Source organism: Silurus meridionalis, chromosome 20 (genome assembly GCF_014805685.1).
Source record: "Silurus meridionalis isolate SWU-2019-XX chromosome 20, ASM1480568v1, whole genome shotgun sequence".
Lineage (NCBI taxonomy): Eukaryota > Metazoa > Chordata > Actinopteri > Siluriformes > Siluridae > Silurus > Silurus meridionalis.
In genome coordinates this window covers 16,061,522-16,079,622 of record NC_060903.1, presented here as the reverse complement: position 1 = coordinate 16,079,622, position 18,101 = coordinate 16,061,522, and the positions used below count along the sequence as shown (strand labels likewise).

The following is an 18,101-nucleotide window of genomic DNA, read 5'->3' as shown; positions in this document are numbered from 1 at the left end:
CAAATAATAACATGATCTGTAGTTACTTAACAGCTTCTAACAAATCAGAATCAAGTATATAATGATAATCTGATTGGCTAAAGATTGGTTAGATAATTGCATGAATATACAGATCTGAACAGTCTTTATGTTCAATTTAAGATTGAAAACGATATAAAATTGTACACAATTATAGACAAAAAAAACCCACACAATGACAGTTTGTTTGCAAATCCACTTTTATTTAAGTTCATTTATATATATTTTTATTAGATTTTTTTTCATAACAGCAAGAATGAAATCAAGCATTAAAAGCCACTTTAAAGGTCTTTGTAATGTAGCATTCAGATCCAATAATGACCTGCCAATAAATGTTTTGTTTTTTTTGACCTTGCTATAAACTGGAGTGGCAGAATTCTGCCCCACGGTTGAATATTAGATGATTCTGAATCCTTCAATTGTTTTATGGCTTAAGACTGTTTTGTCAGGATTGTGACAGCAGGCCATTAGAAGTGCATGCTGAAATGTGGCTAAATTACAAAAACCCATACATATATATATATTTATATATTTATTTATTTTCCTGAAAGCACTAAAAATAATAAAATTAGCCGAAACAAACTGCAGCTTTAGACAGAATACATTATTAATCACTACAAGCAGGAGAAACAAACCATAAGTTGGAGATTACAACGTGTCATCAACTCAAATGTGCACCGGTAGCCGATGGAAAAAAACCAAAAAAAAAAACGAAACAAAAGAAAACTCGCAAACCCCACGGTAACCGGGGCTCGAGTCGAGTCGAGGAAACGAGCGGGAAATGCGTAAGCACGGTCAAACTTTGGTAACACAGAATCCACTTGGCAACTCAACATGGACGCGAAACGTTTCTTAACTGAACACCACAGGTACCCATTACTTCAGAGTGCCAAAGAATTTCGGTTGTCGATCCATCATCTACTTAAAAAATACAACGTATGAAAAAGAAAGATCTTATGTACTTATAGCTATGATGTACAGTTGTTATTACTCCATCAAGAGCGAAAACCTCGATGAGGAAATGCTCTCTAGGAATCTATTATAATTTTTTTTGTTAGCCACTTTTTGTTTTTTTGTCCTTTTTTTTGTTTTATTTAGTCCGTTACATTAATAAGTATACTGTAAATAAGTTGTATAACATGGTTGTTTATTCGGTATTACTCAGTGAAGGTTTCTTGTGGTATATGTTACATCCTTTAACATGCAATCCTCGGAAAAAGAAACGAGAAAATATGGGTTGGATCTATTTCATTTAGGCTATTGTCAATCCTAATCCTGATTGCTCTGCTTCGTTTGATCGTTTTCGTTGCTCGAACACACACACGACATTATGTTCTGACATTATTATAAAGCATTATTACACAAAGGTGATTCGAAATTCGGAATTATTTTGCTCTCAAAAAATGTTCAACCCACAAAAAATTGCAAATAAACAATTTTTTGAATTGAAACAATGTAGAATCTCATGTTACATTACTAAATTCGAAAATCCACCACTGTTTAGGATTCAATTAAATATATTTTTTTATTTGTATAGCGCGTTTTACAATGGACGTTTTCTCGAAAGAGCATTATGTAGTGGTTATAAGGTCGTATAAAAGAATGTGTACGTTTATTGTCTATAGGTTTGTTCCTTATGAATGTTTATCGTTATATTGTTTAGGAGATTCGTGATTTTCTGTGTCTCTCGGTTTAACATGTTGGGGTGGCCAAACACTGATCTTCGACATGAACAGTATTCTAGCACAAGATAACAATCCAGGAGTGAAGATGGCTTCTGTGTAACCTACACTATATTAACAAAAGTATTGGGACACCTCACTTTTCCAGCCATACAGTTTGTGCTTCTTCAACAAATTTGAAAACGTACATAGGATGTCAGAGGAATTGGATGGCATGAAATTTGCCTTTTATTTCATCTAAAAAACCCAAAACCTGGTCCAGCATGACAATTGCTCCTTGCTGAATGTGCACAAATCTCCACAAAACCTAGTGAACCATCTTCCCAGAAAAGTAGAAGTTACTATAAGAGCAAATGTGGAATGAGATGCTCAATAAGCAAATACCAAACATTTGCTCAGGTGTCCACAAACTGTTGTTCAGATAGTGTAAGAACCTCTAGTCAAGTATAATTTTTGCACACCTTCCAGTAATTAAGCCTGGTCTATATTAAAAAAACTTGACTTGGGCTGCGTAATCCACTGCATGGTCCGACTGACTATCCCACCTCAAATTACCCTGTGACAGCACGGGAAGTGTTCGAGAAACGAAAACACAAAAAATATGGATTAGAATCAGGAACCACAAAAGGGGTTTAGGCCACATGGCTTTTCTCACAGGGCCTTTGCTCTGGAGGACGAGGGTCACCTCCAACCTTAACGCTTTCTGCCAAGCTACAAGCCGCTGACAAAAAAAAAGCAAAGCGACGTTTTTATTTTTTTTTTGCCCTTTTTTCGGAATTCTGTATCACTTTTTTTGTGAGCAGCCTGACTTTCTGTATGTGTGTGTGCGCGCGTGTGTGTATTTTTTTTTTTTTTTATATCGTTAACAAAATTCCTCATATTTATAGACATTTTTTTATTCAAAATAAGATCTCAATATTATACACGATTCTTTCTTTTTTGACTATGTACAGAAGTGCAAAAAAAGTCGACTTTTGTCCCCTTCGTCCCCGACGTTACTTGTGTGGTGTCACCTAAAAAAAAGTTTTTTAACTTTTTTTTTTTATGGCATAACACACACACATTCCCCATCCTGACCTCACGTCCATCCAATCTGCCCCATTACCATCACATATGCAGCTTTTTTTCCTTTAACAAGGCCTTACGTCTAGGGAGATTGGAAATACTCGAACGATAGTTACTATATTTTTTTTTCAAACGAATACAGTAGAAAACAACCGTTGAACATCTAAGAACTATACTCATCTGTTGTTTTTTTAATCTCTCTCTCTTTCTAATTAGAACGACTAATTACAAACCAGAAAATCAATAAAATATTATTCCAATATCAGCCATGGTTGATGCCACAGCAGCTATGTCTCTTTCGTCATCGTAAGATATATTCATATAAAAGATGTTTGTTCGAAGATTTCAAACGAAACAAAACAAAAAAAAATACACTTTCACAACAAATTAAAAAAAAAACGAGTATAGTGTGAAGAACGTGGAAAACAAACCCCACATTATTTATAATAATTCACACTCTACAAAAGTTAGATCTGACTTGACAAAAAGGAAATACTGAAACAGTATCCGAGCTTAGTTATACAGAATAGTCTTTTCCTCTGGACATATATATATGAAAAAACCTGTCCGAAATGAAAAATAAAAACACATTTTGAGAAAAAGAACTAACCTTAATTCAAGAAAGAAACAAACAAACACACAAGCAAACAACAAACACATGGGATTGTGAGCATGGACTTGCCTGAACGATGGACTAAGGCGTTTTACTATTGAATCGTACAATCATTAAAATCCTGCCCTCGGATGTAGCGATGCATCGACGCCCACACTGTGCAGTGGGCCGGATTTTTTTACATATATTTATTTAATACCCAGAAGCCCTTTTCTGTATCGCATCTCTGACCTCAGGCCTCGTTGCTCTCCCACACAGGACTGAGGAGGAAGAAAAAAAACACAAAAAAAACACCCACATTCTTTGATCAATGGTGAAAACCAATGGACCTTAGATTTTTTTTTTAAATCCCCAAAACATGAATATTTCTTATATTTTCCTTCCCCAATTATGGAATTACAACCTGTTTATTCAATTTATTAAAATAATAAATAAATAACATTCTGCCCAAAATAAATGTGTGAATGGAGAATAGAGTCCTTGCTAGTTTTGAGTGTTTCTGTACAAAAAAAAAAAAAACACTTGAAAAACCTGAAAAAATCAATTGAAATAAATTAATTGTAATTAAATAAAATGAAAGAAAAATTATAAAGAGAATGTAAAATAAAGTCAGCTAGACCGACAATTAAATTGTCACTTTTTTTTGGTAAAAATGACTTTTTTTTTGGCCATACTTTTTTTTTGGGATATTTGGGCAAAAAATTATAAATAAAAAAAATTAAAAAAATTCAAACAAAATTCTGAACGTTTCAAAAAAACAAAAAGTGAACCAGACAACACATTATAGACTTGAAGGCATTAATAATACAAACACATAACACTCCTATAATAACTCTATTTTTATTATTTAACTCTTTTTTTTTTTCTTTCTTTTCTTTTTTTTTTTTTTTTTTTGGATGCAAGTACTGTCTATGGCACTTGATGTGGAGTCCGCAACATGAAGCTCAACACTTCCATGTGCTTTGAAGAAGGTTAAAAGAAAGGAACACTGCTGTGTTTAAAATCTCGGACATTCAGTTGTCATTTTTGCCTGTGTGTGTGTTTGTGTGTGCATGTTTGTGTATATGTGTATACGTGTCCCTTAAACCCCACCCCACCCCGGCACCTTTGAATGTATTAATTTTTTTCAGTCAAGTCCTATAAAAGTTCTGCTCACACGTGGAAAACTGCATGCACGATATCTAGTCTGACATGACATTCTTTTTCACGTTTTCTTTGACGTTAGTTGAAACTAAAGTTTTCAAGGTGCACCGTGGTTTGTAAACCATAAAAAGAAAAAAAAAAGAAAAAAACACCTTGTCCACCAAACAAAACCCCAATTTTGTAAAAAAAAACAACCCAACATGACAGGAGACACCACCACTACCGTGTGATTCTCTTTGTTGTAATGGTTCAGACATGCTTCATACCATCCGCAGACGGAAATAGGCAGACGGTGATGCTCTTTTGAACTGGTCAAAAAAAAAATCTTTTTTTCTTTCAGCTATATCAAATCCTTAACAGTGTTTGCATGCGTGTTTCTGTCATTCCAGGGAATGGTGACATGATTCCTTTTTTTTTTTTTTCTTATTTTCTGTTGCTCTTTTGGTTGACGTGTAAAGATAAAGGGTGGATCCTACAAAATTCGGACGGCACACAAGTCACACTTGGATGCGATCTGAAAGAAAGAAAAGAAAGAAAGAAAGACAGAAAGAAAGAAATGTGACTTACTTTCTAAAATCAAATTGACCTGATGCACTGTGTGTGTGTGTGTGTGTGTGTGTGTGTGTGTGTTTACTTACTGTTTAAAGTCCTACATCTGAGTCACGTATTTGTGACTAGTCAGATGATCTGCAGATATTATTGGAATCTAGACGTGGGGAGAGAAAAAAAAATGTAGAGTGAAAAAAACATCAGCTAAACTTGATCAACTTGGAATTTACATAGATTTTTATAGCATTTGGCGCATGTCCTTATCCAGAGTGACTTACATTAATCTCATTTATCTAATGAGCAGTTGAAGGTTAAGGGCCTTGCTCAAGGGCCCAGTAAAGGTAGCGCTAAGAAATGTGTATTTTTTTGCCATGGAGATTTTTTAGGTATGAAAAATTCACCATGTATCTCAAAGCAAAGACCTTGTAGTTTTATCTTTATAAATCTATATCTATATATCAATATCTGTTAAAATTTGGAAGCATCTAGTCTTTTATCGTTTTTGAGGGACACGTGTCCTGTATGTTATTATAAATCTATGAGTTGCCTTGCAGCTGGGTTATTTGTCCTTAAAAAATGTTGTATACACTAAATTCTCTTTGTTTAGTCTGTATTGTCTCGTATATTCTGTATTGTTTTGTCTATAAGCTGAATGTATAGTGTTGTTATTTATGTATGTACTTTTGAGAGTCAGCAACAGCTGAAACCAAATTCCTTGTGTGTGTCAACACACTTGGCCAATTAAACCTTATTCTGATTCGGATATGGACAAAAGTACTGGGACACCTGATTTTTCCAACCATAATGTATTATGTAATTACTGTAAACTGTTACAGTTGGAGGTAAACAATTGTATAAAACGTCTCGAATAAAGTTGAATGAAGTTGCATGGAATTTTCCCTTCACTTGAACTTGGAGACCCAAATATTTTCCAATTTTTCCAACATTTTTGACCTCAACTCTACTGAACACCTTTGGGATAAACTGGAATGCTGACTGCACCCCAGGCCTCCTCACCTCACCTACATCAGTACCTGATGGTCAGGTGTCCACAACCTTTTGTCCATGTATATATATATATATATATATATATATATATATATATATATATATATATATATATATATATATATATATATACACTCAAATATATAAAAAGATTTTTTTATACCTACAGATATGTAAGGCCAAATCAACCATACATTCCAAATATTTTTTATTTCATAAATGGTTTTATTTTTTGCTTATTTCGATCGTTTTGCAAAAATTGCACCCGCTAGCCAATCACCTAGCGAGGGTGAACGGTAAAAAGTGTTTCCTCTGAGACAATTTAGCGCCAGAGACGTAACATGTTACATTTGGAGGAACTTTTTTCCAGAGCAACTCATTCATACAACTGAGGAGCTATGTGGTTGAGGGGCCTTGCTAAGGGGCCCATAATTGGCAGCATGGTGTGTAACGAAAAAGTCTATTGTTTTAAGTGAGTCCTTCATTTGAATGTGGGTGAATGAGAAATAGGGAAGCCACTTAGTAAACAGAACAAGAGACATGTTGTGTGGTTAATGATCACGTTGACATGCAGGTTAATAGGACAGAGGTCAGTACGGACTTTATGATGCAGCCGGTCATACCCATCACCACTCTCTCTCTCTCTCTCTCTCTCAAACTCACACACACACACACACACACACACACACACACACACACACACACACACACACTCGTACATGAAACACACACTTCCAGACAGCATGGAGACGCTACTACATACAGCACTAATGAGAGGCGGAGGGAAAGGAGCAAACCTGATTGGCTGTGGCTGTTGCGAAGGGAACACTTGTGGCGGATGTGGTGGCTGCTGACACAGTGGCTGCCGAAGCACCGTGCATCATGGGAACTTTTTGGAGGGAAAACCAAATAAGCAAAAAATGAACAGCGAGATAGGGCAGATGCGACATCCATTTGATTACTGTCAGTGAAGGCAGGTGAGCATGGGAGTCGTGATGTAGGTAGAGGTGGGTGGGGTGCTGGGGGAGTTAAGGGGTTGTGATTATGGCAAAAAAAAAAAAATTAATTAAAGCCGTGCCATAGGTGAGGTGAAAGGGCACATTAGTGGGGGGTCATGCTGCCATTGCAAGGAAGCAACACTTCAGATGGAGGATGGGGAGAAGCCATGAAATGGTACATCTATAATTTTAACAGTATTGCTGCATTATAGAGTTACTACTACTAATTAGGTGGCATTTAATTGTTTCAGGACGTCTTTTCAGGTTTGATAAAAGCCCTTATACTCCTAAATCTTTTCAATTTTGCTTATATTTTTCTCCTCTCACTCAAATATCAGGGAAACGTCATGACTCGGGAGTTTATTTAGCATCACCATATGAAGTCTCGGCTCTTTGATGCGCAAGGTGTCGCTAAACGGCGTGAGTGTGTGGGAATCGTAGGGGGGAAAACAAAACAAAACAAAACAAAACAAAACAACCAAAAGACATGAAGTAAGTAATCAAGTAAGAAAGCCGGCACCTACCAACACTTGCTGCGGGTGTCATGCACAATATTGAGCCTGCCCATCATGCATTGCAACAGGAAGTGAAGTGGAAAGGTAGAAGGAGGGAGTGGGGAGGAGAATCAACACAACCCATCAGGCGTGCCATTAGAACGGAAAAACAAAAACAAAACAACAACAGATAAGGAGAATAACGTTACAGGAAAAAGAGAATAAAACATCACAAATAATCGAATCGTCATCAACGAACATGATGATAATGGTTTGTTATAGTGAGCGCGTCAGGTCAATGTGGCATATTCCGTTAGGGTACAATATTAGTAATATCACATGGATGTTACTTAAACGCGTCAATACATTCAACTACAATGGAAAAACTATCCACACAACATGACGATACAAAGGTGATTTGCAGAGAGCCAACGAAACAGCAACACTAAAGTCATAAAGTATATCGCCAAAAGTTTGTGGACACCTGACCATAAGAAAGGAAGATGTTTCACTAGATTTTGGAGTGTGCATGTGGAGATTTGTGCTCATTCATCACCAGGGTGTTAGTACTGATGTAGGTGAGGTGAGGAGGCCTGGGGTGCAGTCATCAGTTCAATGAATGTATTTAACAGGTTTGAGGGTCAGAGCTCTATAGCAGGAGATCTTGCACTCCACGTAAAGCATCTTCATGGAGCCGACTTTGTGCACAGGGCCCTTAGTTTAAGTGAAGCGAAAAATTAAGTTCTACCGCATCCAAAGGCATCCTATACAACTTTGTGGTAACAGTTTAGAAAATGAACCACATCTGGCTGGAAAATTCTGGTGTTTCATTATTTTTGGCCATATAGTGTACTAGGAAAGAAGAACGTATGGTGGACATTCCATAAATTCTTAATCCAAACAAATGTTTTAGTGTAAAATGTAAAATCATTGAAAGGGTGAAGCTCATTGTGAGCATTTGCTAGAGGAATCTGCCTTCACTGGTGTGTCTTTAATATTCTTATTATATTAAGTAGTGAAGAAAAACATGTGGTTATGGAGGAAGACTGCTATAATGGAAGCTGACGTCGACACTTTTCAGTCGTTTCCCAAAAGTTGCTTATCCACACTGAAACATCTGAAAACGCCTGAGTAAAAATCTAAGACGCTTTGACACGCATCATTTCCGCCTGCCATTTATTGACTTTCCTGCTCTTCGAAATGTCACGCCGATATCGAGGACAGGCTCCATCACGTGATCAAAAGAAATGCTTTATTCTCTACATTGGAAGCGATCAACGTCTTGCTATTGGCTCTCTGCAGTCACATGGGTCAGTATACTGGATTAGTTTGATGGTGAATTGGTGTACAGGTGACAGCAGGAGCGACCTACCTGATGGTATGAACGCCGCCTGTTGGTGAAACTGCATGTTGGTCAGGGCCTGTTGGTACTGGAACATGCCAGTGTTGAACATGGCCGTGGCACCGTTGGTTTTTTCAAGTGCGGGTCTCTTTGGTAATGGAGGCAAAACGGATGGAATCCCCTGAAGAACAGAAAGATCGAGATGTTGGAAAGAGAAAGAGGAACAGAATTTAAGGGATGAGCCACAATTCAAAAATATGACACTATTTATAGTAAAATACATCCTCGTTCGAACAATTGGTACTACAATTAATTATAAAAAGTACGAATTATATTAAACTGTAAAGGCATTGGAGCTTTAGTTCAATAGTAAAAGCAAATAATAATAATAATAATAATAATAATAATAATAATAATAATAATGTATACTGCACTGCTAGCTCCGTGATTAAATATAAGCGATGTTATTTACCCCACACACACTACACCCCCAAGGTAGACATGCATATTGAAAAAACAGCAACGTTCATGCAAATTATGTAAAACATACATATTTAGAAGTAATTTCATTCTCTGTATACGATATAAAACATGTTCACAGCTTGTTCTGTGTCAGTATCAGAGGTGATAAACTGACTGCAGCTACCAATTTTTTTTTCTTTGTCAAAGCATAGCAGCTTTATTTTATATAATTAATTAAAGACATTTATGAAAAAATAAACAAATATACACTTTTGTATAGACTATCTATCTATCTATCTATCTATCTATCTATCTATCTATCTATCTATCTATCTATCTATCTATCTATCTATCTATCTATCTATCTATCTATCTATCTATCTTCCTCTCTCTCTCTCTCTCTCTCTCTCTCTCTCTATCTATCTATCTATCTATCTATATTACACTTCCACCTAATTGCAATTCACAGCATCTGTCTGTCTGTCTGTCTGTCTGTCTGTCTGTCTGTCTGTCTGTCTATCTATCTATCTCTCTCTCTCTCTCTCTCTCTCTATCTATCTATCTATCTATCTATCTATCTATCTATCTATCTATCTATCTATCTATCTATCTATCTATCTCTCTCTCTCTCTCTCTATATTACACTTCCACCTAATTGCAATTCACTGCATCTGTCTGTCTGTCTGTCTGTCTGTCTGTCTGTCTGTCTGTCTGTCTGTCTGTCTGTCTGTCTGTCTGTCTATCTATCTATCTATCTATCTATCTATCTATCTATCTATCTATCTATCTATCTATCTATCTATCTACATTACACTTCCACCTAATTCTCTGCAATTCACTGCATCAGTTAATCACCCCCTTTTATTTGGACATTTATTTACTTCATTTACAAAAAAAATAAAAATAATAATAATTCTAACAACAGAGCTACATGCCTAGCTAAAAGGTGAAAGGACATAGTACCAGGTCAAAGGTTGCCTTGAGGGGTCGCTTCAGTGATTTGACAGCCGACTGAGTCTTAATTAGCAGGCAGCGAGCACATGATGGCAATGGGCCAATGGGGGGGTCAAGCGCATTAACATAAACAGCAAGCAGAGGTGCATCATGGGGCAGCAGTGCAGTTTGGGTAGGTGAGGAAAAAAAAAAAAGTAAAAAAAAAAAAAAAGAAAACAAAAGTAAAAAAACAAAAAACAAAAAAAAACAAATCACCAGAATGCAATATACAACAAATAACAAGACTAAGGCATGCACAGTAATGACAATTAGTTACCGTAAGGACTGAAAGGATCTGTCTGTCGAGCTTTCTGCATTTATTTCTACAAATAAATGATTTTACTTTCTTTTTGAAAAAGGATTAACAGAAAACAGGCTATGCTACGACAGCATTTTATTGCCACCTTGTATATTATGAGATTAAAGTCGTAGCAATACGAGAATGAAGTAGTAATATTTAAAAAAAGAAAAAAGTCACACTCCATCGCTTGAACTCCTTCAGGGTCTATTTTTTCGATCGTCACCTCATTTTCTCTTGAAAAACAACATCTCTTCGAATAACATGCAGATGTAACTGTCAGTATGCTTCGAGTCGACCACTGGTGCCATTTCAGGTGCAGAAAAGAGGCAATTTTGTCTGTCTGACATTTATTTCTGAATAAATGAAGTTTGCTACATAACCACTGTAGAGTTGATTTATTAATTATAACTCCGTAATGATACGCTGAAAGACGTACGCTGAAGAATTTCCTTAGTGCCAAACCCGAACCTGAAGTAATATTCAACCAAATCCTCCATATTGGTTTTATGCAAAACAGTGAAATGTTTCTCCCAATTCTGTGATTTTTTACAAAATATTACAACTTTGACTTTATTCTCACTTTGCTACGACTTTAATTTCATAATCTTTTACGTGCCACTGAAACACCGCCATACTATGCTGCTGAAGACAATAAAGAGAAAAATAATAAAAATAAAAATGAATCACAGTTGGGTCCAAAAGTTTCAATCCACTGTATTATTTTATCCTCAATTATTTCATCATCGATTCATATACATTTGTATATTATTACTGTTTCTGTAATATGTCATTTTCTAGAGTAACAGCTCTTAGGCAGGAGAGTCCATTTGATGGACATTGGAGTTTTTAGTTGCTGTAAAATAAACGATAACAAACTTTGTTGTGACTATACACAGTGTAAGAATGCAGAAAAGACTACGGGATAGACGTCTTCAACCTTAATAATAGTAAAAAACCAGAGAGAAAGGTAAGGAAATGGATGTTTATAGCTGCTATAATGTAAATGATTGCGTTTTTTTAATTTATTTTAAATCGTTGTTTTTTTTGCAAGAACAGTGTTTTCCCTCTGAACGATTTCAAGATGTTCGGAAAACATCATTTGTTTTAATGACTGATGAAATATAAGCGTTTCTTGTTAGTGGATTCGGAATATTGGACCCTGCTGTATGCTGAAGCTACTTCCACTGCTAGAGTTAAGTTAGAACAGTTATAACACAGTTATAACAGGTTGCTTATGCGCAAGGTAAAGCGAACGCATCAGTTTCTCTACATGAGCACATACTGCATTACCGTCACCATAGCTCAGGCGCAAGTGCTGTTTGCTGGTGTTACATTTCTAGGAAATAGGGAAAAGGAGGAGCAGAGCCTGAGATGGTGCTAAAGGAGCGGGCAGGGAGTGTGTACTGGACTGGGCAAAGGCTGGCACCGACCTACCATGGCAGCGGCGGCGGCCGCCTGGTTGACTTGGTGCTGCGCGGCCTTGATCTTGGCCTGCAGGTGCGCCGGAGGGTGGAAGTACTTGCACTTGTCGCGCGAGCAGCGCCCCTTGATGTAATCCATGCACACGGTCACTGTGTTGTCGTTGGTGTCGATCATGGCGCTGTCAGACGGGTGAGCGAAGCGACAGTCATTCTCACCTCGGGTGCAGTTACCTCTCTGATACTCCCGACACACCTGGGGGTCGATCAGATAGAGAGAGAAAGAGAGAAGAGAGGGAGAGAGAGAGATAATGGAGGAATGACAGAGAGCAAGAAGGTAAATAGATTAAAAAAAGGAAAAGAGTGAGAAAGAGAGAGAGAATAAGTAAAATATTGAGAGATAAAGAAAGAGAGAATGAGTGAAATAATGAGAGGTAAAGAAAGGGAATGACAAAGAGATGAAAAGGCAGATAGATTCAACAGTAAGAGAGAAAGAGAGCGAGAGAGAGAGAGATCGAGAGAAAGAGAAAAATAATGAGAGAGAAAGAAAGTAAATGACAAAAATGGAGAGGTAGATAGATTAAACAGAGAGATAGAGAGAGAAAGAGATAATAATTGAAATAATAAGAGAGAAAGAAAAGGAATGGCAGAGATGGAGAGGTAGATTAAACATAGAGAGAGAGAGAGAGAGAGAGAGAGAGAGAGAGAGAGAGAGAGAGAGAGAGAGAGAGAGAGAGAGAGAGAGAGAGAGAGAGAGAGAGAATATGTAAAATAATGAGAGAGAAAAAGGAATGGCAGAGAGATTTAGAGGTAGATAGATTGAACAATGAGAGAGCGAGCAAGAATGAGAGACAAAAATGAGAAAGAGAATGAGTAAAATAATGAAAGAGGGGAATATGACAGAGAGATGGATAGGTTGATAAATTAAACAGAGAGAGAGAAGGAAAGAAAAAGAGAGAGAGAGAGAGAAAGAGAGAGAGAGAGAGAGAGAGAGAGAGAGAGAGAGAGAGAGAGAGAATGAGTGAGAGAAAACGATAATGAGTGAAATAATGAGAGATAAAGAAAGAGAATGACAGAGAGGTGGAGATGCAGATAAAATAAAAAGAGAGAGAGAGAGAGAGAAAAAGGAAGAATGACATTCAGAGAGACCGAGTGCGACAGACAGACAGACAGACAGACAGACAGACAGACAGACAGACAGACAGACAGATAGATAGATAGATAGATAGATAGATAGATAGATAGATAGATAGATAGATAGATAGATAGATAAATGAGACAGTAAGAAAAGCAACAAGAATGAGAGACAGATCGAGAGATACAGGGAGTAATAAAGAAAGAAAGACAAAACACACAGAAAAAAAAGAAAAAATGAAAAAAGAAAGAAAAAGAAAGACAGACAAGGTTGAGAATAATGTCTATAGTTTTGAAATCAAGGTAAATATTTGGGTTCCTTTTTAAAGGTGTTTTGTCTGAACACGAGAATGTGAACGAGTGGCTATAGGATTATTTTCACTGATTTCTAGTCCAAACTCTAGTCGGTGTGTTTTGCCACGACATGCCAGCTGGACCCCCTGATCATCTCTATTCATTTCACCCCAATTCAGCAGTGTGTGTTTATACACACACTCCTAAATCCTTCACATGCTTCTTCTCATCTACTCAGATATACATAAATAAGAAATAGACACTGAATGTTTTTATTTTATTTTTTTATACCATTTATTGCTCCTTATTTATGCAAAATGAGCATAAAATAAAAATAATTTTTGACAATTAAATTTTTTTTTTTTACATTTTAAATAAATCCTTAAAAAAAAAAAAAGATAAGCTACTGGTGTTCCTCTTAACAAACCTGCTTGAAATACTGGTACTGTAGTTAGTAAGTAAGTAAACAAGTAATAATGATAATAATAACAATATGTTATAACCTTATAAACACTGAGCAATTTCACACCACAGCTCTTTAGACCGAGGTCCTGGGTGATTCCCTGCCATGTGAAATAAACCTCCTTGATCAGAAAATGTTAGTCAGAAATCTCCATCTGTCCTAAACATCGTTTGAAATATTTAATCTGGTGTCTTTGGATTGGACAGTCATGAGTCCTAGTACAACCAAGCTGTCACTGTCTTTCTTTCTTTCTGATTGTATGTTCTGTCTTCTCTGTATCTCATCTATCTATCTATCTATCTATCTATCTATCTATCTATCTATCTATCTATCTATCTATCTATCTATCTATCTATCTATCTGTCTGTCTGTCTGTCTGTCTGTCTGTCTGTCTGTCTGTCTGTCTGTCTGTCTGTCTGTCTGTCTGTCTGTCTATTATTATTCAAACAAAAACGAAAGTCAAGTGCCTGAGTACTTTTGCTTTTATAGTATCTATCTATCTATCTATCTATCTATCTATCTATCTATCTATCTATCTATCTATCTATCTATCTATCTATCTATCTATCTATCTATCTATCTGTCTGTCTGTCTGTCTGTCTGTCTGTCTGTCTGTCTGTCTGCCTGTCTGTCTGTCTGTCTGTCTGTGTCTGTCTGTTTTCTATATACTGCATGCATACAGTATATAGTCTATCTATCTATCTATCTATCTATCTATCTATCTATCTATCTATCTATCTATCTATCTATCTATCTATCTATCTATCTATCTATCTATCTATCTATCTATCTATCTATCTATCTATCTATCTGTCTGTCTGTCTGTCTGTCTGTCTGTCTGTCTGTCTGCCTGTCTGTCTGTCTGTCTGTCTGTGTCTGTCTGTTTTCTATATACTGCATGCATACAGTATATAGTCTATCTATCTATCTATCTATCTATCTATCTATCTATCTATCTATCTATCTATCTATCTATCTATCTATCTATCTATCTATCTTACTGTATATCTTACTGTATATCTGTCTGTAAAGCTGCTTTATGACAATGTCCAGTGTTAAAAGCACTATACAAATAAACATAGGATAATTGTAAGTGACTCTGGATGAAGGCTTCTACCAAAATGCCTTAAATGTAAATGTGTCCCCATCCAACACCAAAGCACACAGTTTTTTTATTTCATCACTTAACCAGTAGGGGGCAGACAGCTCCTATTACAGAAAGTGAAAGGAATCCTGAACCAACATGGCTACCATTCCACACTTCGACATACAGTACACCATGCAGTTTCGTCTGGACTGTGGCTCAGTGGAACGGACTTCACCATACAGGACAATAAGCAGAAGCGTAGGTCTAAGCTCTGTAAGCGCTATTTAGTTAGCAAGTGTTCGTCTGGAGTGATATCTATTATGCAATTGCCTGCCCAGTCACCACACCTAAATCCGATCGAGCTGCTCTGGGATGAACTCTGAACTAAAGGTCAGTAAAGAACAACTTTGGCAAGTCTCACAAGAGTCATTCCAAACTATTTCAGCTGCATGTTTGGAGAAACAAACTGTCTACATTCCAGGAATGTGTACGGCTGGTATTCAAGTTAAGGGAGGAAAATAAAGTAAAACATCTGTACATTTATATATTTGTTGAATCAAAGTAAATCTCAATACCGTTGCATTACTGAGCTTCTAGCAATAGAAACAAAAGAAATGTGCATGGATTTTAAGAACCATAAAACACTACATTTGTGACAGAATCCGAAAACTTTCTCATTAACAATATAAACACTTCCCTGTGTTCCTTTTATTAATTGTTTCCTTAACAAACCAACAAAAATATATATAAACACAAGCTTTTTGTATTCAGTTGATACATGTTTAGCTACAATTCACTTTCTAATTTGATTATAATGCTCACTTGAAAGTAACTTTGATCTTATCTTGCATTATATAGTGATGATGTGTTGAACAGTCAACATTTCAATTGATCCCAAAGGTGTTTAGGGAAGAACCACAAATGGATGGAAATATCAGGTGTGGCAGTACTTGTGTCCATTTTATCTGCATATAATTTGCAAAAAAGAACCAAAATAACTGGGCAGAGGTGCCAATATTAAAATGCAACATAAAAAACATCAACAAAAACAGAAAATGATGGATCCATGCTAACAACATGAACGACAAACAGTACAATAGACGATCTTGTAACCAGAAACCAAATCCAAGGCAAAATTTTAAGCTCAGGTTTAGCCCTAAACCTAGCAATGACCTAGATCTGACCTACCTCTACACCAGAAGTGTCTTTCACGTCCCACGTCCTTTCCCCTTCTGTAAATTTTCCCCTATTCCACTGGTCAGAAAGAAATCTTCAACTAGTGAAGAAAACCTTAAGAAAGCTTTACAACAGGCACAGCAAAGTATTTCAGCTGAATGTTTGAAGAAATGAACTGTCCAGATGCCAGGAATGTGTAAGGCTGTTATTCATGCTAAGGGAAGACAATAAAGAAGAACAACTGTACATTTATTTGTTTTGGTCAAAGTAAATCTTCATACTGTTACTAATACAATATATACGATCCTGAAACCGGAAACCAAATCCGAGGCAAATTTGTAAGCTGTAACCTTAGATCTAACACTGTTAGTTTCCAAGATGGCGTCTGACTACAATTTCCTGTCTAATTCGTGTGTATATATATATATATATATATATATATATATATATATATATATATATATATATATTTTAATATTTATATTACGTTTAATATACTTTTATACTTTATTTTTCTTTTTTATTTCTTTTTCTTTTTATTCTATTTCTATTTCTGTTTACATGTTGGACAGTCGTAACAGACATTTCACCACATGTACTCTGTATGAATGTGTATGTGACAAATAACATTTGATTTGATTTGATTGACCCACATCTACACCAGAAGGGTCTTTCACATCCCATTGCCTTTTTCCCTTTTCCTTTTCCACTGGTCCTGTTCACACTCTTCAGGTGTTCGAACCCCATCTCCCCCTGTAGCAAGGAGTCAACAATGCTACGACTGTATACATTGGCCCCTTTATTATTAAGATGATTGTTGAATGCTGGAGAAATGACCACCGTGCGCCATTTAGATCGGAAACCGTCCCTGTTGGGATTTGCGTCATAAACGGCATCGGCGTTTGACCGATGGCCGACGGAAAGCTAATGAAATCTGCTGGGCACTCACATCGCTCTCCGTCTCAGGATGCTTTTTAAAGAGACGGAGGCAGCCTTGTTGTCAGGCAGACACTGCGAGGAGGAGGAGGAGGAGGGGGGGTTGCGATATGTTGAGAGATGAAGAGAGCGAGAGAGGAAAAAAAGGGAGAGAGGATGAGCTCTACAGAAAGAGGACTAGATAAAAACAATGGAAGGGTCAGAAGGTTTTTGAGAGTGATGCAGAGCTGGAGAAGAGAAAGACAGAATCAGAGAGTAGAAGAATAAAATGTTTTTTTTGGTGTTGTTGTTGTTGTTCTTTGTCTCTATGGAGATGTGGCATTCAAGATGAGGACTCCTCTCCTGCTTCACTTTTAGCACCGTTGGCAGACAGCTTTGTCATGTGCATGGAGAGTGATGGACGAGATGGAGAGAGCAACCGAGAGACCTTTTTTTTAGACTCACTCTTTCTTTTCATTGGGTTTTTTTATTTTGCTTTTCTATCTAGGAGTTGACGAGGACTGAATGGAGTTTCTGGTTTGCTCTGCAACTGTAATTCGGACTTTATCACTCTTACACTCTGGGATTTTTGAAAGACAAGATTGAAAAACAAGTGACATCCCTAAATCTGAAGGCTTCTTTACAGCTGGTCCTTTTAGGGAGATCTTAATAGTTTCATGTACAGCCTTTAACATTGGTAAAATATTAAATATGCATAAAATCATTGTCAAAAGTGTGTCAAATGATATGCTACCGATTACTGAAGAAAATGTTGAAATAGCGTTATGTAACAGTTATTTAATGTTCTGTCAGGTCACATTCAGCTGCTGGCCTGCGGGGCTCCAGGTCTCAGCAACCACCACGGCTGGCCAACATGGCCGACGCAGCTGCTTTCTCACCATCTACTTGCTCATTTCCTCACTCCACTTCCACCAGCTACTAACTG

At 36.8% G+C, this 18,101-nt stretch overlaps 1 protein-coding gene across 8 annotated transcripts in view; it reads right to left on the bottom strand.

Annotated features, from left to right (window-relative positions):
- Positions 1–200: 200 nt before the first annotated feature.
- Positions 201–18,101, bottom strand: part of LOC124402672 (muscleblind-like protein 1) — an 81,181-nt gene continuing 63,280 nt past the window's right edge. The window contains exons 4-10 of one of the 8 annotated variants that reach the window (XM_046875814.1): positions 12,103–12,342; positions 10,338–10,391; positions 8,943–9,093; positions 7,601–7,636; positions 6,876–6,967; positions 5,160–5,227; positions 201–5,035 (exon numbers count right to left, since the gene is read on the bottom strand). In XM_046875814.1, coding sequence (XP_046731770.1) covers positions 5,171–5,227; positions 6,876–6,967; positions 7,601–7,636; positions 8,943–9,093; positions 10,338–10,391; positions 12,103–12,342 — 630 coding nt within the window. In that variant the 3' untranslated portion in view covers positions 201–5,035; positions 5,160–5,170. The remainder of the gene's footprint in view (positions 5,036–5,159; positions 5,228–6,875; positions 6,968–7,600; positions 7,637–8,942; positions 9,094–10,337; positions 10,392–12,102; positions 12,343–18,101) is intronic. The other 7 variants (XM_046875818.1, XM_046875815.1, XM_046875816.1 and 4 more) reach the window with 7 other exon arrangements.